Source organism: Centroberyx affinis, unplaced genomic scaffold, assembly GCF_046629955.1.
Source record: "Centroberyx affinis isolate AG114_WGS23_722 - 3 ecotype Tasmania unplaced genomic scaffold, CSIRO-AGI_Caff_v1 ptg000965l_1, whole genome shotgun sequence".
NCBI classification, from domain to species: Eukaryota; Metazoa; Chordata; class Actinopteri; order Beryciformes; family Berycidae; genus Centroberyx; species Centroberyx affinis.
The window spans coordinates 103,876-131,185 of NW_027279536.1; the positions used below are offsets into that span (position 1 = coordinate 103,876).

A 27,310-nucleotide genomic window follows, 5' to 3' on the forward strand; every position below is an offset into this window, starting at 1 on the left:
TCACTTCTGCTTCATGGGCGTTCTCTGGGTAGGTAAACACTGTAGGTCTCGTCATGTTGTGATCTCAAAAATAGATGAAAAAAAAAAAAGATTGGTAATGTGCTTGGTATTTTTTTCACAAACAACCCACTACTTTTGAAATGTACTTTTTTTTTTTCTTTTTTTACCAAGGCATCTGTGCTTTTATTTTCTAGGTTTTTATTCCTGACTTGAAATACTGGTTCTATCTTTGGCGAGGCTTTTGAGATTGTTGACTTGGACCTATGCTTGTCTGAACTTTTTTGCAGTATAACTGTGATTTGAAAACATGGAGCTCAACGCTAATGCTTACTACTGCTTCAGAGTTTGTAGTTCCCACCTTAATTTTTCCTTTTTCTGTACTAATAAGCAAATCTTATTAAACGTAGTTGTATGACGCTGTGAAACCTTGTGGTCTTTTGCATGGCCTCCTCCTCCTCCCGTCTCTCTCTCTCTCTCTCATCCCTCTCTGCTCTGCTTAAGAGAAGCCTACGAGAAAGCATGAGTGTCACCTTAACAATGGAACCCGTCTCCAAAATAGTCACCTATGTCTATAAACTACTCTGATACGTCACTAGTTCCAAAACGGTGCAAAATTACATGCATGTAAGTTTAAACCTCGCCTATGGCAAAGACAATGTAATAATGTGCTATGCAAAATTGTGATATGCATCAAAGCTTGGAAAAGAGCTGACCTACTAACTTGCATTATGCCCTTGGCAACTTATTCTCCTTATACTGACACATTGATGCATCCATCTTTCAGCAGGTTATTCTACAGCACATCAGAGGATACACCGTTTTCATTCTGAAACAGACATGTCCTTAAGATACTGTCAAATGTGTTCACTTTGCTTTTTCTGTCACTATAAAAAGTGGTGAGTGGTGCTTGGGAATACGGTCTACTTCTGCCAAATCAGACTGATAAGTGTCTACTATTTTAGGTTCATTCAAGTCTTGTATCTCAATGTGCAAGCACACCCTCTACTGGCTGTAGCCACACTCTGCCAGGACACTGTAAAAGACCTTCAAGCATACAGACAACATACATACAGACAAAAGAAAAAACACTGCGTACTTCAAAGGTCTGTAGAATTTATTACAATTCCACCATCTTAAACAAAAAGCAGCAATTACAGAAATATTTACAAGTCTGTATTATTTTTTAAAATACTTTTATGACAAGTCTCAGGTACCAGTTTCAGCTTGGCCCCAAGATTCAGTCCCTGTAATGCTGCTTCAGTGCAGTGCTTTTCAGTCATTTTTCCACCATGTTCGGAGGAGCTGTACACAACACAGATTCTCCCATTTCTCCTCCTGTGAAAAAAACCAAACCTCTTTCCATGGCCAAAAGTCATGTGAATGTGCTCTGCAGGGGTGTGTGCAGACTAGCGCCATCTGCAGGATGGGAGTCGTCGAGTCAATAGCGAGTCTAGTACATATGACTCCCAAACAAGCTCACCCCAGCCACAGCATAGCACAGTCACGTAGCCTGCTATAAAAAGCTAGAGCGCTGTGGTGACGTGTGGTTTTCTCTAGGAAGCTCATCACCCCTCCCCTCTTTCCCTTTGTCATACAAAAACATGTTTTGTATCCACAAGTCACAGAAGTGTTGACAGGCGTGGTTGGGTATAGGAGTGCTTTTAAGACTGTGTGTGTGTGTGTAGGGGGGGGGGGTAGGTGTGAGGGATGGGCGGGGCAGTAATCACGTCTGAAGCGGTTAACACTGTACACTGTTGTAATACGGCATGGGAGGGGGGGCGGTGGGTTGTAAAGCTAGCACCTGGAACTATAACTAGAAAGGATAACTATAAGATACAATGTGTATGCTGGAGAGACTATAGTAACATTATTCTATTAATGTAACCAAAATAGATTAATTACTTTGAGGTGTAAACCAAAAATGGAGACGCTTGTCACAGGTGGGGACGTCATTCCATTAGCAACTTTGCAAATGTCACTTGCAGAAAAATTGGTTCAACAAGAAAATGTGGGATATCTGACAACGTTCACAATGTTGTTGCAAAGAACAGAACTGAATTTTCATTGGCTGAAAATGCTTCATCGTTGCTACAGCATAGATATCGCTTTGAGAGCAATAAAAATATAGGTGTAGTTTTTGTTTTGTCTGTGTTTATAGTTATTGATTTGGGAACACTAACTATTGACTGATGGCGAAAAACTTTTTATAGTTATCTTAACGGTTATTATCCAAGGTGTGTGTGTATGTGTATGGGGGCTTGGGCCAGGGACAGATAATCGCCACAGTTTGATTAGTGGGGGGGGGGGTCACCTTGGGCTCTGACCAGGTCGGGATGATGGGAGGTTGTTGTGTGGGGGTGCGACTGCAGCATCACACGGTGCTACTGCAGCGAGTGCATAAAGCTGTCCAGGTTGTACTCCGTGTCGTACTGCTGCTGGTCCCATAACTCTCCCAGGCCGTCCAACACGGACTTCATAGACGCCTTCCCTGAGGCCGACGACGCCTCCCCCTTGTCACACTTTTCATCCTGAAACGGACATTTGCAACAGAGAAACGGTCAGCCGAACATGCTGTATGTTGCACAGGTATATAGACTTTAAATTGGGGTTCCTAGAAAAATCCATAATGAAACTGAAATGTAGAATGTAGTTAGTGTGAAACCTCTAACCTTATCCAGAGTGAAGAGGTTGAGGAGCTGGTCGGTGCCCATGCTCTGCAGGCTGGCGTTCTCTTGGCTGATGATCGTGTTGGCGATGCTCATCTTGAATTTCTGCAGGCCCATGATCTTCTCCTCCAGCGTGCCTCGCGTGATCAGCCTGTACACGTTCACCACCCGTTTCTGCAGAACGCGAGCAGAGAATGTAATGTAACAGAATGTTTTAGATGTATTGAATAGTTAAGGTGGGCCACCCTGCCAATTTAATTTCACTTGCACTGGTTTCAAAAAGGAGACTGTTGGTGTAAAATGATCCGGACGCGGTTTCACAGGCCGTGTTAAATAATGTATCAGGGAAACGCTGGGGTATTGTCACATCCTATTCTGGGAGCTCCAAAAGCATCTTGGATTCGATATCATCTATATTCAATTGTAATCTAACAAAGCAAAAGAGGATCCAAATGTTATGGGGATACTCAGCCTGGGGCATGGTCCAGACTGCCTACATTCAACAGTGTTGGTCATGACATAGCAAATACATTGCAAAATGTGTCCTGAATTCTGACATAAGCCGTTTGTATCAACTTAAGATACCTGTCCTATCCTGTGGGCACGATCCATGGCCTGCAAGTCCCTCATTGGATTCCAATCATGCTCCACAAACACCACGGTGTCTGCGCCTGTCAGGTTGAGACCCAGACCGCCAACATGGGTGGTGAGGAGTAGCACATCAATGGATGGGTCATTGTTAAACCTGAGGCACAGAGAAAAGAAAGATGAGACAACTTGAGATAAAAGAGGCAGTAAGTTGGGGTTGCATATATGGCAAAAATGGAGGACGGGTTTGTGAAGGCGTTCCATCATGCAAGTTGTCTTGATTATAATCCAGTGGCAGCTTTATACGGTCAAAAAGAACCCAAAACGTTTGTCAATTCACAGTAACAGACAGCACTATAAAGAGGGCTGAATCCTATATTAATTCCTTCCTTTGGAAATGAAGTCAACCTAATTAAAACTCAACCCACTGACCTGGAAACTATGGAGTGGCGCAGGCCAGCCTGCACGCTACCATCCAGTCTCAGGTAGGTGACAGTGGGCAGTTTGGGCTTCAGCAGGTCATGCTCCACGATGTCCAGCATGCTCTTCAGCTGGCAGAAGATCAGCACACGGTGCTGGGCCACCACTGCCTCGGTGCCACCTTCCGACGCCCCACTGCCACCCAGGCCACAGTCCAACAGCAACTACAGAACACAAACCACATGTCACAACAATTTTAGACTGTGTAAAGATTGACGAATTTAGTTGTAGAGGGTGGGGGAAGGGGGGGTGGAATGGAGAGTTCCTGAATTTTACTGTGATTATGGGTTCTTTGGGTATGACAGTGATGCAGTTAGCACTGGTATCACCACAGTTAACAGACAGACTTTGTAGCAGTTTTACCTGTTTGAGTGCAGAGAGTTTGGGTGCATGCTGGATGTCCCGCAGGCTGGTGTTTTGTGCTGCCAGCTGCTCGGTGATGCGTTTGTATTCTGGGTGCTGTGCGGTCAAGACCAGGCCCGGATGGTTACACAGCTTCCTCAGGTACTGCAGAGCCTGGAGGAATATATATGCAATCATACATCACCACTAGTGATGTGCGGAATGCAGTTATATCCGCGGGCACTGCAGTTAATCCGCCAATCGGGTCATAAAAATGAACATTCTGATTAATAACAGATGGGTTGCGGGTGGGTGAAATAATACATCATTAATGAGGAAAATTTATATAAATATTGTTTATTTATTTAAAACCAGCCTACTTCAGTGTAATATGTTACCATATCATCACGTTTACATATCCCACTGAGAAATAATGGTAATGTGTGATCGGGTGCACATAAAAAAAAAAATCTTTTTTGAGTTCATCAAATACCTGCAGCGATCCCACCGCAGCAGAAACGATAAGTGCGTCTCCCCATTAAGAGAGACGCTGTGTAATAACTAATAACAATTATTTCTATTATACAAGAGAGAAACGGGACCACAGCATAAATATGAAACTGTATTGCAAAGGCCCAGTTCACCATGGAAATGGTTTAATTACTGAAAGCAGCCTCTCTAAGCTCACGCTGCTTGACATAATTTAAAAGGCACTATAGAGGTGGAGTGAAATGTCCATGTGGGTGCGGGGCGGGTGCGGGTCTATAAATCGTAGAAAATATTTTGTTCGGGTGGGTGGTGGGTGGATGATTAATGCGTACATGCGGATTCGGATGGCGTCAGAGCCGATCCGCGCATCACTAATCACTACATATTCATATAAATAAGCCTTTGTAAAAGATATAAAGATATAAATGTGTCTTTTTCATAAGGGTTAACAATTGATGGTTTCATTCCAAAGCACTTTATATCCATTTAGGAAAACAAAATGTATCTGATGTCAGCTGCTCCCCATTTTAATTGAAACTCAAATGCATTCTCTAAAATGTTACCAATTTGTAACAAAACTTCAGAAATGTTCCAGAGTGAGTAAGCAACTTACTTTTACTTGTAGGCATCATATCTATAAAATGGTGGATCTCTCATATTGTAATAAAGCTCTTCAAATGATACATGAACCCTTGGTGTACCTGGAAGACGTGGCCTGTAGCCTTCAGTTTGGGTTTCTCCTCCTCCTGTGCGGAGGCTGTAGAGATGGTGTCCTCCACACTGACCTTGGCTCGAGACTTGGCAAAGTCCTCATACAGCTGAACCTGCAGGTAGAGAGAGGATAACAGATTGTTACACTGAAGGCAAGCAAGTGCCAACTACTTTTTCACAGTTTTAGTACCTGTGGAAAATGGCCACCAAATCGCTTACATAAGCTTTGTGATAAATCCCATTTACAGTGTATTGCATTTATACTTTAGGCCTTTAGCTGACCCTCTTATCCAGAGCTACTTCTAATGGATAGAAGTAGACAGAAAAGGCTAAAGTACTAAAGTAGAACTTTGTATGTCTGTGGTCACTACTATTATCTATTAGATGGTTTGTAGTGACCATCCAGTACCTGTAGAGGACTGAGGTTGCAGTAGTAGTCCTGAATGATTTTAGGAGGGAGGTCCTGGAGGACGTCCTCCTTCATCCTCCTCAGGAGGAAGGGTAATACCTGCCGATGTAGGGCCTCCATTGCCAAGACACCTAGAGAGAGGGGACATGGATAATATCCAGATCTTAACAGATTAGGAACACTAGAGTAGGAAAGGTAGGCTTAATCCTGAAAATTCCATCCCCAGCCAGACTAATTGAAGTGTTTATTAAGGGTTGACTGCGAGAGCCGCCATACCAGCCTCCTGTTCCCGTGAGGAACTCTTGGCATCGCGGCTGGCCAGGATGGGTTTGCCGTAACGAGCAGCGAACTGGCGCTCTGTACCGAGGAAGCCAGGCATGAGGAAGTCAAACAGAGACCACAGCTCCAGGACGTTGTTCTGAGGGTGGGCACAAGAAGGAGGGGGAGAAAAAGAAGTGTTACCTACAGCACAGCAAACTGAACATGGAGATGTGCTGGCACACCAAATCAATACCAAGAGTAAGTATCGACCAAATTATTATGACCATAAAATCACCATTGATGTTGCAGGGGCATACAATTATAATTCTTCTTTATATTGTTTCACAACAGCATTAAGCCAATGTAACAAATGTACCCACACAGCAGATGAAGCAGTCGATGAAAGAGATTGGAGCCCAATACAGTAACCATGTTTATATGCAGCCTAATGATCTGTTAATACAATTAAGTATCTCTCATGCCAAAGGAAGTCACCTCACAAACACCTCAGTTTGACAAGGTAACCTAACCTGCCAAAGGCTGACTGAAACTGAAAGAGGGAGTGTGATTTTCTCATAAACAGCTGATCCAATGTAATATTACTACTACCTTTCTATTCTGGGAGAAAATCCAATTGCAGTCTGCATATGAACAAAGCATATGAACCTGGTAGAGAACTGCAGGTTTGGAAGGATGAAGGTGTGAAATTGTTTATCGTAGCATTTGGATATGAATCAAATACAAAATACCAGCACAGGCAGCAATTCCCTATAGGCCCTGCTGCAGATTTGGCACATCATATCATACATTTATTAGATTATTCATGCTGTTAATTAGTTAACATGAATGAGGAATGTTGAACAGTTGAATTGCTTGAACGGTTGTTTTGTGATCCAACATGGCAGCTTACCTGAATGGGCGTTCCAGACAAGATGACTCGGAAATTGGCAGCCAACTGCTTGATGGCTTTGGAGAGTTTGGTCTTCCCGTTCTTAATAACGTGGCCCTCATCAAGGATACAGTAATTGAATTTTATATTTCTGAAAAATGAGAAAAGGAAAATCCATATAACTTGCAACACCAGGGCACATATCCCTCAAACACAAAAAAAACAGTAGAGATTATGAATGAACACATACTCACCGAAAAAAGTCGATGTCATTTCGCACAACATCATAAGAGGCTACTATAAGATTGTGCTTTTTCACTTGGTGTTGCAACCTGGAAAAGTACATGTTCATTTAGCTCCATGAATGCTGTCAGGATGATGATGTGAATGAAAGAAAGTGTGTTTGTGTAATAGCAATTGAAGAAGTCAACATATTTTGCATTTAAAAACTCTTACTTCTCTATATTTGCCAGTCTAAAACTTCTAAGATGAGGAAACAATCATTCATTTTCCATACATTAACAGGCTTTCATTAGAAACCCTGACCAAGTCTTACCGAACTCGTTCTGTAGGCGGCCCGGTGTAGTGCAGCGGGTTGAGGTACTCTTTGGTGCAGAACTTGCTCACCTCGTCCACCCAATGGCCTGTCAGGGTGGGAGGACACACTACCAGGGAGGGCAGGGGGCTGCTGTCTGCTGCCTTGGTCTTGGCATACTCCTGTGCCCTGCAAAGACAATGCAAACATTAACAAAGTTAAGTCAAGCGAATTTATAGTTCACTTAAAAGAAAACAAAGGACACAATAAAAATAGGGTATAATAGGGATAAGAAAGACATCAGATCGAACACTCAAACCACTGCTTATCAAGTGTTCAACCCTGCTTGATCATCTACTCGCTGTCGCAGCACAGTGTGTGGCGGCCCCCTTTTTCCATCAGAAATGGAGGAGCACCGTGTTATACAAGATAACCTTTAAGGTAATTGGCTTAACATTTGTAATCAAATTCATATTTTTGAATGTAGCCCTGCCCTACTTTTTCCTCTTTGCTCAAGAGCAGTGAGACTTGCATCTGTTTGCTTGAAAAGAAACTTTTTTTTTTTTTTTTTAAGGACAACAAAAACTGGGAAAAATCCACAGAATATGCATAAAAAAGGTAATCAAAGGGAATCCAAAAAAATATAGTCCAAGGCACTCTGTCTCTTTCCAAAAGTTAAAAAGCATTTATTGGTTTAATGGCTAGGAATATTAAAAACACTGAACCAACATGTTGCGGCCTCCTGGTCTTCATCAGGGAACCTTGATGAATGTTCCCTGATGAATTCCAGGAGGCCCCATGCTTGTGTCTCTTAGGATGTGTATGTGGGTAGAACTGAGTCTAAATTGCTAGTGCTTTTCAAACCATTATTCTTGTACCAGGATTACACTGAACCTTAGATTTAGACTTGCCCCAGGGCTATCCCCCAGGGCTGATTTAGCCCCTTGTCACACTGCAGCAGAATTTGGACTAAGTTCCACACTATTACATAAACCTGCATAGCTGCGGCCAACCCTGCTTCTGGTCAGGGTTAATTCCTTCATCTCCCTCCCACTGTTGCAGCAAAAGGAGTGCATACACAAATAACGGATTCAATGGATTAATACATTTCTACACATCTTTTATCTTTTCTTAATTGTTCACTATAGATGTTGTTTTCAAGTCACACAGATGTAACGGTGCACTGGAGGCACTGGAGGGACTGGAGGGCCAGCCAAATGAGTTATGATACTTCTGAATGGTGTAATATAATAACTCATCAAATGACAGAGGAGGTGAGTCAGTGTGCTGACGTTGTAGAGTTGAAAGTCAAACACGACGATAACGATAATGAGAGTGCCGCTGCGGCCTGGTACCTGAGGTAGTGGTCCCCAGCCAGAATGCAGATGGACTGCAGGGTCTTGCCCAGGCCCATGTCGTCACACAGGATCCCGTGTAGCTTGTACTTGTTCAGGAAGGACAGCCAATTTACTCCATCCTGGAAAAGGAGAGAGAGATTAATGACACTGAAAATATTAATGCAAATTATTTCTGCAGCTTTAGTGTGAATGTCATGGTTTGATGTGGTCATCATGCCCCGTAATTAAGAGGAGAAAGAGATCTAGCAGTTGAGGAATACTGATTAGGTTTAATCAGGAGCAATTTGACAAGTACATAGTAAATGATGAATCTGCTACAGAAATGATATGGTAAAAGTAGTCATTAAACACCCCATCTGTCAAGGTAGAGTAGGCTGGTTAGAGGCTGAGGACCTGGCAGCAGTGTGTTGACCAAAAGCAACAGTAGCAGCATTTTAACCGGATAGCTGCACAGCTCCATTAGAGAGATAGATGGTTGGCTCAGCATAGCTGCCAGCAGCCACCATTTCTAGGAGCAACCAGCACACAGACCCCACATCCATTCCTCTGCTTTAAATTTGCTCTGTCAAGAAAGCCATTTGTTGTCAGCATCCCCACGCTCTTTCTACTCTGCTTCCCTGCAGCATTTAAAAGCAAAAACCTGTTTCTGAAGCTGGCAGAGAAACGATGAGACTCAAGATGAAGAGGCGGCTGAGGCACAAAGTGCTGAATTGTTCCCAGAGTTGTTTAATCTGTTAAAACACAGGGGAGGCATCTTTCATCTGCTCCTGGAGGAAGTATCACGGAGAGGCAGTGGACCCTGAACATACACACACACCCACAAAGCCCTACCTGCTGGTACTTCCTGAGCTCGGCCTTAATGGGCACAGGGATCTTGTAGTTCTCCAACTTCCTGCCGTCTAGCAGTTGCTCCAGGAAGTGGCGCTCTCGGGCCTTCTGGCGAATCAGTTCAGCAGACATGGCTGGAGGGTCTGGTATACCTGCCTGGTAGAGAAGAGAAATAAAAATTGATCTCTGAAGGTCATCTTCAGGAGTAAAGCCAAAAGCTCTGATTTGAAGCAATGGATGAAACCATTATGATGTCAGTGACATTGCCATGCAAGGTTGCTGGGATTCATTATTTTCTCTTAATCTTCAGGATGGAGGTGAACAAATGAACAGCCAACAGTGACTGTTGACTGAGACATCAGAATTGACATCAATCAGTGACCACAAAAATGAAATCTTTCTCAATCATTGGAGACGTAAGAATTTAATGCCCTTTGGTGGACGATGGACAAAAGGATGTGGGCAGCCACTGCAGTGGACAGTATAAAGCAAAGACTGGAAATCATGTGAACAGGATTGGGTAATAAGGTCGGACACATGAAGCCAGAAAAGCCACAGATCTCTACTACTGAAAATAATGAGCATGTACAAATGACTTCAACAACACTTTGTCATTTTCCAATGGGTGTAGGCTCAAATTGTCTCCGTACAGTTATGTTTGGCCACAACATCACAGTAATCATCACTGTAATTATCAAAATTAGCTCATCAGTTGCTATTTGTGCTAACCTTTTTGTATAGTTCCCACCCATCATTTCCATTACTCGCTCTATGGTTGTGGTGCTCTGTGGAGTATTGTGTGGTCCTACCTCTAGGGGCAGCAGGCGGATGAGAGTAGCAAAGCACTGTGTGGCCATGAAACGAATGCTGTCACTGGGGTCACTCATGCGGCCCAGCACCGGCACCACCAACAGCACAATGTAGGGGACAATGTCCACATCCAGCTGCTCCATGACACCTGGTGAGCTGTGTGTCAAGGATAGTACCAGCTACAACCAACACACAACCAACCATGCAGTGATAACAACAGTGTAATTAAAAAGAATGCAAATGTTCCATACAAAAAAAATCTTCTAATCAGTAATAGTTGAATGCCATTCTTTCACCAAGTAATATAGTCTTGAACAGTAGCTAAACAACATAGTTGCTAAGCGTCACATAAGTACTGTACGAGTGCTGATTTTTGTTGGCACATTAATATTTAAAAGAACTGTATTAGCGTAGTAGCTAAAAGAACTGCAGCAAGTGTATTACACAATCTGACCTGGGGGCCAAAAGCATCTATAGCACTAATGCAAATCTGATGTCAAATGCATTTATACTGTGCCAGCTTTTAGGTAATGACTCATGATGAGCAGCTGAAACAGTATGTGTGCATCCTACACATAGCTGAAGATATCTGACAGTGTGCGAGTGTATGTGAAGGATACAGGCCATGGCCTCGATGGAGCCCTCCTGCTTGGTGCAGTCTTCGATAGCTGCTAACCAGGGCAGCACACGCTCAAGGAACTGGTTCATGGTCTCCAGCGTGGCTATCTTACTGAGCACGCCCACGCAGCGTGCCGCCATGTGACGCACCGCTGTGTACGGGTGCTGCAGGCAGGTGAACAGATGGGGTAGGTGCTCCAGCAGCTAGAGTACACAAAAGAGAGAAGGGAGACATGTTCAATAAAGGGTCATTCAAGACATGGAATAGTCCAAGTCCCGGCGCTCTCAGCAACAATTAAAGGGTTATCAAACATGCTTTGCAAGTTAATCACTGGTTTGCAGGCACAAATGGAAGTAATCATAGATTCCTTCCAGTTGAAACAGACACAGGAATGCTCCCCCTCCAATTCCCTTGGTAAACACTTGGACCTCATTTTGAAGAGGCTTGTGACTGGTGGAGAAAATCATGCATTACTACTTTAAAAAGGGAGCTTATGCTGCATTCATGATTTATGGGAAAAGGTGGTAGATACCAGCTTCCTACTTATGAATAGCATACATGTCAGCTTTCAGGTACTAAATATTACTTGCCCTTTAATTTAGAGTCGCAATGTTGCTTCACCCGTTCCGACTGAGGTGAAGCAACCAACCTCTGCACTTAGACTCTAGAATCTGAATGGTCGTTAAGACAAGGAAATGAACTGTTCAAACTGGGACCACCAAAGACCAGAATGACTTAAAAGTAGGCTCAGTCACTCTCTTGATTCTTCTACCACTCAAAGTGGAGAGAGACCTGCAGTGGCAATATGGGCTCTGATTGGTCACGCTGCTGGTCGTGCTGCTGGGCAACTTCGCTACCCAAAAATGACAACATACACCAAATCCAACACATAGAAGCGCATCACTATACGTAGTGGCTCGCTTAAAGGTGTAATATGATTGGAGAGGGGTCTTGGTGGTTCAGTAATCTTACCAAAGGTTTGAGTTCGGGAGCCATTGCCCCTGCCGTGACCTCCAGCACTTGTAGAGAGTTGACCAGTTCCTGGGCTGCTGCATCTCCCCTCTCCAGTTGGACCTGCACATCTAGAACAAACAGGAGACATTAAACGGTTCAATGGGACACAGTCTCACAGAATACAGACTACATACACAGCGGAAACATTAATGGGACGTTTCCAAGATTCATTATAGATACTTCAGTCCTTGCAGCCAGGATATGAACACAAGTAGATGTTTTGGGGGCTATGATCCCAAGACTACTGCTGGATATCTGCAAGTTTTGTCAATTTAAGATATTTTTAATGCCAGTAAGAATACTCTAATGAAAGACCAGATGGGTCTGAAACCAAAGTACCTAATGCCAGGAAACTTTTGGAAACAGCAATGCTAGTCAAACATTTACCTGACATTTTTCCCCTCACATAACATGCCTCTAAGGATAATTTAAGTGGTGATTGTGGGTGCTATGATGGCTCTGATAAATTATTGACAAGCATATGAATTTGACATTATCAACGTGTGCTGTCCAAGACTGAACATTAGTCAACAACAGGAGTATCAACTCAATCAATGTACCAATGCCTTGGTTTGCATCCACCACTGTCCTCAGCGGTCCCACCATGTTCTCCCACAGATAGAGCAGAGTCCTGGTGAGCTCTGGACCAAAGTGCCTGGCGATGGTCGTCAGTGAGAACTCTGCCCCTCGTCTCTGAACGAGACATGGCTTCTTGCTCTGAAAAAGAACCAAGCAAAGGAAAAAAAGATGAATGCATATTGTTGCCCTTGAATGAGCCAAGTGTTGGTAATGAGTAATGCTCTGTTACTCTCAAACTGTCCGTACCTCATCATTATCAGTGTTGATGGTGCTGCCAGGGGGAAGCTCTGTGGTGGGGGTTTTGGGGGTTTTGGGGGCTGGGCCCCTCTTACTGGTGATGGCAAATGCTGCCCTCTGGTGGCGGTACAGGGTGATGATGCCTCGAGTTTTGTTGACCATGTGCTGCATACAGTCTTTCTCTGACCCACCGGCTAACAGTATGAGAAATAAGGGGAAGTAAATATGGTCAGCAGTGGGCAATTTGTCTTGGCTGTTGAGCTTTTTATTATTTGAGCTTATATCAGTCATTCTGGTAAAGACTAAATGCCTAAAATGCCAATGGAACACCAATATGGAATCTTGGCTACTAACAGGTTATATGGTGAATGAAATGCATAAAAATATGTCCAAGCTTCAACAACCCTGACCTTTAGCGATTTCCTGTGTCGGGGGTACAGGGCAAGCAGAGGAAGGGGTGACCGTAGGGTCCACGCAGGCCGAGGCACAGAGGTTTTTGATGATCTTGGGGTTGGGGCAGGGTGAGCGTCCAGCACACTGCTGCAACAGCTTGGCTATGAAAGAAGCCGCATAACCCTGGACCAGGGTGTTTTCCTCCCGCTTGACGGCCTCCATCAGAGGCCTGACCAGTGGATTGAGTTTGTCGGGAAGCACTTGCAGGTTGATCACGGCACAGGCTGTGAACATGTGAACACGCAGATGGAGCTGCTGCCATTCTGTGCTGGTCTCCATCACTGTAGCCTGGGCCTGTTGTCGTTTACTGTCCAGCGCCTGCCACGGTTTAGACTTCACATTCAGACCCGCTGTTGACTCTGTGAAGATGGTGGTTACCTAGGGAACAAATGGGGAGAGAGTGTGAGTGATGTCCCAGTGATTGCAACAGGAGCGCACTCTGTAATAGAGTGCAATATCCATTAACCTCTAAAAGCAGAGTGAATCAGCTGGGTACAATGCCATTACCAATGCTGTCAATTCAGGAAACGAACAGACCCAGAGAGGGAACAAACAAAAGAAAAAAACCACTGGTGAAACTGGTGCATTCAAATATGTGGATTGTATGTAGAGAAATTAATTTCAGCTGATTTATGTCACAAAAATAGCTCTGAGTGCTTCCTAATATCATACAAACAAACTTCTAAAGAACTCTTATACACACACAGCAAGTCCATGAGTGTGTCAAGGCATGAAACTAACCTTTTGGACAACCAGCCACAGTGGCAAGTGGTGACTAGTGCATTGCTAGCATTTAGCTGGTGACTAATGTAAATTTTAGGCCCCATTTTCATTATTACAAGCCTTTTTCCAATTCATTCTGTCTCAGACAGGACTACAGTACAGCTGTTAGGCAAGCAAATGAAACTCCGGCTGACATCTCAGCACGAAGGGGTCACCTCTTCCAACATGGCTTGATCACACTCTCAAGACTGTGGCACACAGGTACAAAGACATACCCTACGAAGTCTACATCACAAAGCACTACAAAATACTGAGCATCCAAAATAAAGGCACAATAGTGACCCTGTTCCATCCTCATACCTTCTTGATGAGCTGTATGAGGTTATAGATAGCAACACTGCCTGAAGCTAAACATTTAATAGCGCCAGATGTAATATGAGTAACAGTAACTGGAATACCACTGAACCATGTCTGCACAGTCAAGTTGCAATAGCCTAAATCTTTGGATTCCAGTAAGTGGTGGGAGAGATTTCTGTTTTATCTGATGGAGTAAATGTGTGTGAGTGTGTGCGTCTGTGTCTTACCAGTTCGTTGGCTTGGTCAATGGTGAAAACGCTACAGTTGAGTCGGTCTCCAAGGTCTATGTTGGCATCAGCCAGCAAGGCGATGAGCTGCTTGCACTCGTTTTGCATGCGTGTGAAGGGGATGGCGATCTCGTCGTAGTACAGCTGTTCTGACAGAATGGCCAAAAGACGAGGCTGCACCATGGTTGACACCACCTGGCACTCCTGATAGGGAGAGACCGCAAAAGTGCAAGGATGAAGAGAGAAGCCTTTGGCCTCTCAAACCCTGACATTTTTATGATCATTTTGAGTCCCACGTTCAACAGCTACTAAATCCTCAAAATTCAACCACGATTCTCCAATAAAAACAAACATAGTGCCCTGCATTGTTAAATTTTCACCTTCTGCAGTGTAGCCCACTCGCAAAGCACCAGGGCCACAGCTATGCGCTGTAGGGCAGACTTAGAGTTGAGGTGGAAGAGCAGCAGCTGGCCCAAAGACTCAGCTGGTCGGATCTCCTGAGATGCCGCATTGAGTTGAGGGTCACAGATACACCTACACAGAGCCCCCAGCAATCTGCATAACGGGGAGATAAGGGGGCAACACTGTTAGGAGACTCAACATTACTACATGGCTCACTGTTAGCACTGCCTGTAAACAGTTTAACATCATGCAAGGCAATTTCTTCATTTCTTGAGAGAAAATGATGCTTGATTTGACAGAAGAAACAATCACAAACAGTAGCAGTCATAAGAATACATAGCATAGCAGACAAAGGGAGACTTGGATCATGCAGACATAGATTATGTTGCCAGCTAGTGCCCTGAGTTCAGAAATCTTACATGGCAATAGAAATAAATGACAACTTACTTGGCGGCCATGAGACGAGCACGAACCACCACATAGTCCCTTGTCATTGGGTCGTCTGTCACCGTGTCTGCTCCTGCTAAATACTCCTGGACTGTCTCCTTCACCTGATTGGTCCCTAGACGGGCCTTGGCGCCTGCCTTATCCTGTCACATCAAATCGAATGGCATTAGCATCTACCCTCAAACCATCAACACAATATTTAGCCACAACATGATATGATACAGGAGCCCTATGACATAGGGTGTGTTTGCAAATTGCCACTCTGAGTATCAGGGTGCACTCTGCGTCCAAAGTGAACTGTTTGATAAACTCAGAGAGCACTATTGAGTATTCAAAGTATACCCTGGGCACTTTGGCCAAGGAGCAGGTGCTGCAGAGCATTCAAATGTTTGTTTAATTTCAAATGTAATGATAGTAGCTATCTCTGTGGCTAAAATTGCTACCAAGCTAGCTGCCATGAAAAGCTCCCGCTTTTCATTTACCCCTTGCCACATTGCATCATTATCCTCATAAATCCCTCTTGATATTTCACACTCTGCTGCAATGTAACTGGAATACTCTTCTTTAAAATGAAACATCAGTTTACATTTACAGACATATCCATATACACATAAATAAAAGATAACAGTTGAGAGTGGAACAACCAATCAAGTCTAACTTCTATATGGATACAGTGCATTACCTTGGAGCGGGCCTTGACTTCCAGCAGCATGTTGAGGTCTATGGGAATGTGGGAGGCCTGCATCATAAGACAGAGCCAGGCGCCCATCCACGGACAGCTGGCTGCTACCACGTACTGCTGGGGCGCCTGACGCAGCAGCGCCATCCACACCTACACACAGGGCATACACATTAACACTATGCAAAATCCAATAAGACATGTAAGAGGTTATGTATGTGATTGAGCATTGAACAATGTAAATTATCAAAGTACATAAACAGTAATAGTGGAAATGGTAGAGATTCCCGTGTCGTTTTATTATCTATTATTACGCTCATGATGGCTTCTAGCTGAAACGCGATTGTTTCTTGCCCATAACAAATTAGAAGATTACTTTTCTGTGAGTGCCGGTGTTTCGTTTGTTTTGATCCTTGCTACTACCGTGCACCCGATACATTGTTTAAGATTTGGAGTTGTGCGCACTGCCACTTTTTACTTTTTATTATCTATTTTGATTGATTGATTGATATGTTTATTTGAGTGTCCTGCACCATTTATGGTGCCCAGCCCATATGGGCTTACAAGACACTAGACAACAACAACAGTCAGGATGGCCACATGACACATCATAATATACAGTTCCACAAATTCAAAAAGAGAACACTTCATAAACATTCAATTTCCATGACAGAAATGACCTATGTTGGATACAATGTTCTCTGTCTTAGTTGCCATGCATTTTCTATAAATCTTGCTAAGTCAATATTATGATTAACCCCTGCAGGACCAGCCATTGGTAGCTTTTCATAATCAGCTACTAGAGGGAAGAGACAATTCCAATATTCTGTACTTCTGCAAAAGAAGTAATTGCACTCCTCAGACAGCATTGGAGTGCGTGTCACACAACAAACCTTTTGGATGAGGTCAAGGATTTCCTGATTGCTCTCCAGTATGCAGGACTGAAAGATGTGCCGGAGCATATCTTGCAGAATAGGGTTGAGCCACAGCGCACAGCTCTAGGAAAAAAACATTAAATAAATAAAAAATAAACACAAAACAAAACACATAGCAGTGCCTTATCAGATATCCAAGAGTTGAAAACTCAAATCCACCCCCAAAAGTATTATAAAGTATAATACTATAAATGAGCATATGTTTGTGCTCTTGTTAAAAATTGTGGAAATGAATCCTGATAAAGACAGATCCATTTGATATTACTACTGATTTTCTTATGGACAGTATAAAGACTGATCAACCTGGGTGGAGAAACTTGCTTCATGTCTTTGAATGTGTACTTAAAGTGTAATGCTGAAAGTGTGATCTTTTGGCTATATCACCCAAGACCATACGTTAGTGCCATACGTTACATAAGTTACATAAACATCAATTTCCTCTGTTATTATGCAATTTTACCTGGTCGGCTTTGGATAGCAGTGTGAAAAGGGTTTCTAGTGCTGCCCGTCTTACTGATGATATAGTGTGTCTCAAGAACGGCCAAACCCGAGGGACCAGGACTGTTAATGACTGCTGCATGCTAGAGTGGACAAAAGAGTGTGCTCAATAGATACACAGATATAGGAAGGGCTATGCAAGACACAAATCTTTTATCTTCTTCTATTTTTGAGACATTAGTATAGCTACGGCAACCAAAAAAAGACCATCGCTGACAAGAATGTTGGCATTTACCAGCCTCTACACTGCAATGTAAATTGTGTACCACTGGATTCAATTTGGCAGGAAATCTACTGGATTGCTCTACGGCACAAAACCAGGACGAGGGCCGCTGTTCTTCCGACACAGAGCTAAAACTTACAGAGTTTTGCGCAACGGTAGAGGGTGAAACGTGAAAGGCCAATTGAAAGATCACTTCCACCATTATTATCTTCTTCAGTAAAGCCAGAGAAAGAACCTTTGATCAAAGATCCTCTTTGCGACCAGAAAGAACAGGGTTTATGAGAAATGTGATCTTCATTTTGAGAAACATGAGCAATACCATTGGCGTGAGACAGAATCGACCAATTGTCTGAACAATGGTCTCATTTCTTTGCGGTAATAGCAGCATTTGTAAACGTCAGTATATCATTGTTAAATTAATTGTGATACCATTTAAAGGTGCTACATGTAACAGGGTAACACATTAAGAGAGACTGGTAGCGTTGTTACTTGGAGGACACATGCGTATCCATTTATTATGGACCCCGATACTGATTTTGGGGCACTACCATCAATACGCATCTGTTATAATAAATAGCAACATACTGCCTAGTTCTACAGTCTGACATCTAAAACGAAACAAGCAATTATCATCCGCTGAGGTAGCAACGTGTTTCTGTAGACTTCATTGAGACTGACCTGCACTGTCGGACCTGGGGGTAGGTGAGCAGTGAGGACAGCAGGGTCATGATGCTGTTGGTGGAGGCTGTGAGGTCGTCCAGCTCCAAGAGAGCGTCCCATAGTGTGTTCACTATGAAGGGTATCTGAGAAGCACACACAGAGAACTTGACAACTTAGTAAGAGTCCCAAAATAAGGACAACGTGCAACATAACTGCTTATAGGTGACAGTCTACATCACCCTAAACATGAAACTTAATGAGAATACATTAATTGTAAAAGACATTACTAGTGCCTTTCTAACCTTATTGGGCAGTAGCTGTACCAAGCCTTCCACTACAGGGATGAGGGCTGCTGCCGCCACGGCCCTGACATCATCATCTAGATCCTGTAGGCCCTCTGTGATGGCAGGGAGCACCCGGGGCAGCAAAACAGAGATCAGGTCCTGAGACAGAAAGAAGAGACAGATGAAGACAATAAGCATAGAAGGATGGAGGAGAGAGAAGAAAGAATGCCCCCTACAGTGACATTTCTCCATGAGGACCGCATATGCTCCAGACTGTACCATATATTCCTACTGTGAATCTCAAGTTGCACATGTGCTCCCCCCCCCAAAATTTATATTCAAGGCCATATGGTACGCAGATTGTAGCGCTGTAGAACCCTGCTACACTTAATTAAAAGCAGAAGACACAGAGACATACACAAAGAACAGGTGGTACCTGTCGGACAGCCAGGGCATACTTGATCCCCAGCAAGCCTCCATGGCGGACCTCCCACTGATCCTCTGTTAGCAGCTTCAGCAGGACGTCCACTGTCATGGAAACACTGCTTTCGGTCATGTGGCGAATGGCCACGCCCAGCGTCTGGGCACATGTCTCCCTGACAGGAGCCACCACCTGGCGAAGGGAGGAAGATATGGAATAAAGACAAAAGATAGAAAAAATAAATGTGGCATTGAGTGTTAAATATAGTTCTTAACATATAGGGATAAGCAACCATGTGCCATGGAGGGCTGAAATCACGCAGGTTTTCATTCCAACCAAGTTATCAGAATGTATAAAAAGCCTGTTTTTCCAGACAGCTGATTGGTGAGGAGGCGGGCCTTCTATACGTTCTGTTCCGATATCCTGAACTTAACCTGCTCCGAAGCAGGTTAGCTGTGCCGCATAGGTTACTATGATGACCTTCACATGGTGCCGAGCCACCGTTGTAAGACAGAAAAGCCAGGGTTAAACCAAAGTTAGCTCGCTAACCCACTAAAAATCTACATATCTCGAGAGTATTATTTTGCCTCAAAGGATACCAGCTGGGATGAGACAATGTTTCCTAAAATGTTGGATAAAAAGGGTAGCTTGGAGATGGGCCTACAGTTCACAGGGGACAAAGGGTCAAGAGGTTTCTTAAGAAGATGGTGAACCACTGAATGTTTCAAGCAAGACAGAAAAATACCAGTGGCCTGAGAGCTATTGGGAGCCATCAGGATGTCCATTAAGAAGAATATCATATTCAACACACAATATTCATATTCAACACACAATTATTAGTACAAATCTTTTACAGAGAAAAGGCCTTCAAACTGTCATTTCTCCACTTTCATTTTAAAAACACCCTGTGCTTTCTGAATTTCCATCAAATGTGGTAATGGGATGAGTGGGAGACCCACCTCGTCAGATACAAAGTCTCCAAAGCGGTCCAAAGCGAAGACGCAGAGCAGTCGGATGACCAGGTCCTCCAGCCACTCCTGATGCTGCCGCGACATCTTAGCCCCAAACCAGAAAGTCAGACGCAGTTAGTCTCATGTTTAATGCTGACCAAAAAAAATTGCAAACTCCAAAAGGATGGGATATACCTGTTCTGCAGTGTATCCCACCAGCTTCCCGCCCCCAGCACCATGGGACTTGAGGATTTCTCTAAGACCTGTGCCTGCACCATGACGAACCTGTAAACAATTAGATTCTGTAATCTGGGCATAACTCATGTTATTCACTAGGAGATACAGTATACCTAGCAACTCATTTTGAAGTGATTATCCTTTGTTTTCAATCAACAAATAAGCCACTCTGCTGCCATTTTCCCTAGTATGAATTTGGTTTCACTCAATTGGTTGCCAAATAGTTGAATGTAATGAAAAAATATAAAAGAAATAAGTGTATGAGCCATCTATAAAAAGTGTAAGAATGAAGTTCCTTGTGTGCAGACTTTACTCCGTCGTGTTGATGCGACTTAATTCAGCCCAGGATCTACCTGGATAGTACACATCTTCAACTGTGTACTATCAGCTAAAACTGAATGTAAAGTAATCCACAAATGCTTTGGCTTTACCTCCCATGAAGGGTTGAAGAGGTCATTGCAGAGCTCCTCACAGAAGCTCTCCAGAGGCCATTCGTGGGACTGAAGACAAAGCAGAGAGACATCAGTACATCAGACAACACTGGCACTGTTTCCATTGTGAAATTTATTCATTCAAACACCAAGCATAGAAGCATGGTAAAGATCATGTCTACATTGTTTCAGATGCACTTCTGTTATTTATACCAATTTAAAAAGGGTTCAGCACTTGACATCAATGACTTAATACAGTCAAACTGTTGAATGACTTTTAATTGATTCTTTACCTCCTCCAAGAGACTGGAGTTATCTGGAACGTTATCGATTAAGACTTTATGCTCTGTTGCCGGTTGGTCAATGACTATATTGGTGGTTTTCCTTCGTTTTTCCTCGGGTTCACCCTCAAAACTGTCGTTGCTAAAGGGAAGAGAGTATTGATCAGTCATTTCCCCAGCCAATCATTCTATCAATAGAGTAAACGTTCCAAATAAATTAATAAAAACACACTTGTGAGATAGTTAAGCAGAAACCTTACCTTTTTTCATTGGGATCCATGTCTCTCGATCTTTGCTTTGCCACTAGCTTGGCCATCCTCTTAGCCTTATTCTTCTGACGATTGCTCATGCCTGGCCGGAATTCTGAGTCAATCAACTCAGCAGCCTGCATGGGCTGAAAAACAAACAGAACAGCAGCATTGATTAATAGTTTTAAAGTCTAATCGGGCACACACCCCAGATATTTCCTGTTCAGACAAGCCATTCTGTTGTGATGCAAAAAGGTCTAGAATAACAATATAACATGGTGTGAGTCACGTTTGTGACTAGGCACTGCATAGCTCCACAGCAGCAGCCTCTGTCAGTGTGACAAGTCACAGCCTGCCTCCTCTTGGCTTGGTCAAGTCTAGTTCCACTTGGCCAGGTAATTCAGGCCATGAACCCAGCCAAAATATCTGCCTACCCAGCAACATTCAACTGCCAAAAGAAGCAGTGACAGCTCAGGTTTCCAAGTCCAGACTCACACTTTTTGATTATTTTCAGGATGCACCTATTTTTGGACTTCCTAGTTCATCCACAACCACAGCTTGCAGCTGAAACCACCTGGGGATAAGCTAGTCATAACCTTCTGAAAGTCACACAATATTCTGAGATATTGGTCAAGCACTGAGAGAGGCAATTTGCCCAAACTATGTACTGCAAGTACTGGACTGCAGTACACACAGGCTTAAAGGAGTTTCACCCCTTCTCCTTTCACTAAACAACTCAGTAAGGCAAAGGGCACAAAGTGCATGCTCAAAGGTCTAGTGAATCAGTACACAGAAGCTGGAGAGTTGCGACTCACCACATGGTTGCGGGAGCTGGATCCGGCTGTGGCCTTGCCTCCGTGGGCTCTGAGCCCACTGGATTGGCAGGTATAGTCTAGGTCCTCGTCATTGAACAGCTCCTCTGTGTCCATGCCGATAGCAGCACCCATGTCCAGACCCAACTTCCTCTGGAGGAGCTTCCTCTGGCGGGCCAGACGCTCCTTAGGGTCGACCTCACCTGAGAGGAAATAACAGGGAGTCAGGGCCAAGCCTTAGATAGTTTGGAGAGATGGAGATGGAGGAGCCACAGTGTACTGTACACAGTACACTGTGGCTGTGTGAGGAAGACCTGTGTGTGTTTTGTAGACCATGTACTGAAGATGTGTACATGAAAAAGGAAGTGTCACTCTGGGGCTGAACGCAACTGGGAAGCGAGAATGTCTGATGCTGCAGCCATAAAATAAATACAATGTATCACAAATAACTATGAAAGTCACCTAGAACTTGCCAAATATAGTAAACTAAAATGACACGAGGGACCTTGAACAAGAAGTGAAATCAGATCATAGGGCAGTGAGTGCTGGGAGGACACAATAGAATGCAGGGAATTACAAACAGACTGGAGGGTCACATTCAAATGACACCCAAAAGATAAAAGGATGAGCTAGCTTTCTCTATTCAAATTCCATTCAAAGCCACACAGAGGGAAATGAGAGTGCAAAGTTCAAGTGGTCCAGTCTGTTGTGTGACACTTATGGTTAAGAGTAAAGAGGGGATTCTCCCTCGACTAAGGGGACGATGGTACAAAAGTCCCACTGATTTACTACATTTGACTACTGATATGGACATATTCTATGTCATAGGATAACAGTAGAGAACATCTCCACAAATGTCCTCCAAGTTTGCCTAGCACCAAAAATCACACTACCTCTGTGCTTTCAAAGTTTCAAGCGACATGTCAGGAGGTAACAACTCGAAATCTGACAATTTGCTCAAAGAGAAACACAAAGCTGTCCAGTGGCCAGTGTCCCAAAAAGATTAGCCTTGCTATATGCAAGCCTTGCTTGCATATTAAATCATTCAGTCATATCATTCTAGTGGATGCTGCAGTTAAAGAGGTGTTTTTGGGGGTGGGCTGAGCAATAAGTCCAGATGTGTGTTGTCTCAATGGGAGGGTGCTGCAGTTAAATTAATGTAGAGGAAATTGTGTGTACCAGATTTATCATCCTGCAGCTCAAACTCAGCCCCAGCAGATCCCAGCAGAGAGGCCCCATGTTTGAGGAGGCGGGAGATGTCAAAGTGGTAGAAAGTCAACCGATCACAAGAGGATTCCTCCGGAGATAAGTCTTCACAAGACTCTACAGGAGACAAACACAAGAGACAAGAGTCGCATAACTGCAGACTCATCACTCTTATCTGCATCATGAATCTGAAAGCCACAATGCAAGCCACACTTGAGAGCTGTTATCTTTTAGCAGCTCACAACTAACCGCCTGCATTCCGCACATGAATAGCACATTTGCATGCCATCAATCAACAAAATGATAGATGATCTTTCAAACATTTTGTGCACCTAATGTGGGTATTTGTTAAGATATCTTGCGAATAAATGTTAAGTTAAACCATTTCAAATTCTGGATGCCTACTCCTACACACTCAAGTTCCTTGTAACATCTGCTAATTGTTAGGTGAAACAGTATCAAGAGTGATATCACTGTATTATAACTACACTCAGGGTAAACATTTGCCAGTGTGCATTGAACCTGTTCTTTACACTGATGCTCAGGGGCTAAACAAAGCTGGTGACTATTTCACAAGAACATCTAAATGCAAAACCAGTGTTTAATGTGGCATCATGCATAAACTTGATTTCATGCAAATTTAACTGAATGGAGGTGACTTGATCAACAGGCCTGAGAGCTCACCTTCTTTAGGCCTAGGTGCCGGATCCCACTCTGGAATATTCTTCACAATGGCTTCTACGGCTTGGCCTGCTGCTATACGAGTGTCCCAGTTGGGACTCCTTAGGTAGGTCAAGACCTTTTGATTGACAGAAAAGAAAAAGGCATGATTTACTGCAAGTGCAGCTTCATTCAAATCTGTCTAGCCTATACAAAGAGCAAGACAAACAAGTGTCCCCAAGCATTACCTGGTCTTTCATATACTGGTCTTCTCCCCTTTATCAAGACATAAGTTGTGTGAGAGCTACAAGGTAATCATGCTTATGGGGTACAGATAACTCACTGAAGATGACAGCATCTCTCATACGCCTCATCTCATAGGCTAGTTAGCATTACATTGTTATTATTTTTTTTTTTATCATTTTAGACTGCAGAGACAGCCAAATATGTTAAAGCTGAGATTTGATTCACCAATGATCTAAAAATATGTAGTTTGATTGGAGCCCATTAGCAGGACATGTGTGTACCAAGTACACTCCACCCATCCATCCAGTAGTTAAAACTACAGAAAGTAAGTGGAGCTGGCACTACAATGCGTTTCATCTGTGGAGATGGAGAGTGGAGATGTCATGGGAGAGTGTTTGGTCGAGGCCTTCAGACACACCTTCGATAGGAGGTTATTGAGTTCATGTGGGTGGAGTTTGACCACATCTCCGAGCTGCTGGGCTGCTGCCTTCCTGGTTACTGGGGTTGTTCCGGTGTCAAGCAGGATGAACAAACGATCAAGTCTAAAGACAGGAAATAGAGAGAAAAAAAAAAAAAAAAAGGTAAACAGAAACATAAATGGACACGCACAATAGACAGTGGCGCCCAAAAGAACATGCTGGTTCCTCTATTCCTTTTCAACATGAAGGGCTCTATAATAAAAGCAACTTTCCAAACTGTGGCAAACAGGCATGTACTTCACACACTGTGGTGAGACCTTGTCAAAGAGAGAGAGAGAGAGAGAGAGAGAACACCTCTTTTAAAAATAAACATGATTGGCATGTAAAAAGGCCATGACATCAACCCAATCAAGAAACCAGATAATATTAATCTTGACTGTGCATATGGTTCTTTACGTTTTTCAAAATCTCAAACTATACATGATGATGACTACAGCAAATCCTGCCATCAGAGCAACATGTTGGCAAACCATTTCAGACATTACTTTTCATAAAAAACGCCACTATATACTGGGATTATTGCACATTAAATATTAAGCACTGTACCAAGGTAACCTATCTAACCATCTTGGTGTTCACTGAAGTCATTAGCAGTCTATTAATATAAATAGAGTGGATTAAGGCTATACGGGGCGTGACCCTAGGTCCCACTAATACTTTAACTGGTCCATAAACTGAACTACAAATGAGTCTACTTTGCTATGCAAAGCACAGGACCATTTCGACCACGTGGAATTGTCATAACAAACAATCACACCGGAAAATAGCAACTTACACTATATACAAGTAAAATAAAGTAACGTTAGCTGAAAACAATTAAGAGTCGGTGCAAGATGCTAAACGGTGTATTGTTCATTTGACTACCACTACTTTGCCATCAAATAAAGACTTCAAACACTTGCAGTTTGACAAACCGGTGTATTTAAATTCGCACAGAACTAACGTTAGCTTGCTCGGTGAATCGTTAGCTGAGCTGGCTACCAACATTATTGAATTTGCAAGCAGTCTTTAATGAAACAACCTCAACATAGTTAACGTTTGTTATACTGCCAGGCGTAGTACCAGCAGCAGACTGGAAAGACTTAGATAGGCAAGGTAATACATGTGAAATTAAGTTCCACTGACACTACGAACTACACAGAACATCAGTCAAAACTGAGCTATGATCCCATTAAAAATGTGCGTGGCCTGCAAACCTGTGACACGAGTAGGGACTGGACCTTACATTGTGTTAGCTAGCTGGCTAGTCGGCCACCGCCATGCCATTCTTTGCCTAAGCAAAAGCTAGCAAGCATTAGCAGGGTAGCTAAGCAAACTCGGATACATAAATCCAAGTCAACTGAGCGCAAGTGAATCTTACCTCGATACAGCCATGGTCAAATATTGTCAGTGTTGGTATGACCTTTCAGTTCCCACATTCAAAAGGCAACCAGTAATTTGAGACTTTTTCCACCTTGCTGTTTAACAGGTCCAACGCGACAGATAACAGTAGATGAAGTCATTAGCTAGCAGCTACTGCTAGCTAGCTGTTAGAGGCCCGGGCTGTGTGCTTCTCACCACCCCAACTCTGTCTATCGAAGAGAGTTCACCACCAATTCATGGCTTCAAAGTTGTCCCTCTTGTCTCTTCAATATCTTCTCCCACAAAATATCGCCGAGTACCATACGCATATCAATCTGTAGCTCGAGTTACCCTTCAGAACTACTCGCGGATAAATACTTTAACCTAATAAGATATAAACAGTTATTTTGTTGCACGCTGAAGGCAACCCAGAAGACTGTTTTTATATGAGGAGCCATCTTGCATTTATTCCTTCCTCCATAGCAGGCGGAGGCTGATTGGCTACAAGCTGCGGGAAGAGCCAATCAGTACGCACGTTAAAAGAGGAACCCATGCAAAGAAAAAGCACTGACAGGAGATAGTTTTCAATTTTCTTTTTCTTTTTTGTAAGGTACGCTGTCCCGCCTACAGATAACTTATCAAAAACCATAAATGTCGACATCAATTATTTTTTCCTGTGATGTGTTTGTGTGTGCGTGTTGTGTGTGTGCGCGCGCTTGTGCTGCAACCAACTGATTTGAAATTCTAACTCCGTGGCTCTATCTACCAAACTCAAATAGCTAGTTTTCTTTTAATTTTGAGGTTTTTTTATACTGTTTAAAATGCAACGTTTTTGTATTTGTTTGTTGGGTTACACAGCCGGTAAAATTACTTAAGCAATTTAAACACTGAGCTGACCGTGGTGCTGAAAGTAAAACCTCCTTGGAGCCAACGGTTTCCCTACTCAAATTGAAGCTAGCTTGCCAGTGACCTAACCTCACTCAGCAAACCCCACAAAGATCTCAAGTTGTTGTCTAGCTAATGCTGGTCGTGCTCAAAGATTCAGATAGTGTTTGTGCTATCAAGTGGGGTTAACTACAGTAGCTGGGCAAATATGCAGATAAAATTCGGTTAAAAACAATGTGGCCGGCATCTCCCAGTTAAAGTACTTGCAATATGTAATGTTAGACAGCAACCATGATGCTGAACAGTAGAAGGTTAGGCTTATAAATTACTAGTCTGAAAATAGAAAGTGATTATTATGAATACAGTACACCTACAAACACTTGCACACTGTTCTATATATGACTGTATCA

General features: G+C 43.2%; 1 protein-coding gene across 3 annotated transcripts; it reads right to left on the bottom strand.

Annotated features, from left to right (window-relative positions):
* Positions 1–1,093: 1,093 nt before the first annotated feature.
* btaf1 (BTAF1 RNA polymerase II, B-TFIID transcription factor-associated) lies at positions 1,094–26,463 on the bottom strand. 3 transcript variants are annotated; one of them, XM_071522180.1, is made up of 38 exons: positions 26,035–26,463; positions 24,614–24,737; positions 23,974–24,088; positions 23,263–23,406; positions 22,087–22,286; positions 21,284–21,408; positions 21,036–21,165; positions 20,743–20,811; positions 20,270–20,359; positions 20,084–20,179; positions 19,140–19,316; positions 18,722–18,862; positions 18,438–18,562; positions 17,499–17,619; positions 16,997–17,101; positions 16,107–16,256; positions 15,425–15,567; positions 14,956–15,130; positions 14,576–14,779; positions 13,226–13,646; positions 12,825–13,009; positions 12,560–12,716; positions 11,958–12,067; positions 10,987–11,188; positions 10,366–10,514; positions 9,560–9,712; positions 8,726–8,847; positions 7,392–7,559; positions 7,090–7,167; positions 6,857–6,986; positions 5,962–6,103; positions 5,686–5,816; positions 5,267–5,389; positions 4,098–4,250; positions 3,687–3,898; positions 3,252–3,411; positions 2,670–2,840; positions 1,094–2,528 (listed from the first exon to the last, which is right to left on the bottom strand). In XM_071522180.1, exons 1-38 carry the CDS (start codon positions 26,046–26,048, stop codon positions 2,382–2,384), a joined length of 5,562 nt encoding a protein of 1,853 aa, XP_071378281.1. In that variant the 5' UTR covers positions 26,049–26,463; the 3' UTR covers positions 1,094–2,381. The 3 variants fall into 3 exon arrangements, with proteins under 3 accessions (XP_071378281.1, XP_071378280.1, XP_071378282.1); XM_071522179.1 differs by having other exon boundaries at positions 21,284–21,417; XM_071522181.1 differs by lacking the exons at positions 22,087–22,286; positions 24,614–24,737; positions 26,035–26,463 and having other exon boundaries at positions 21,284–21,417; positions 23,974–24,075.
* Between the last annotated feature and the right edge of the window lie 847 nt (positions 26,464–27,310).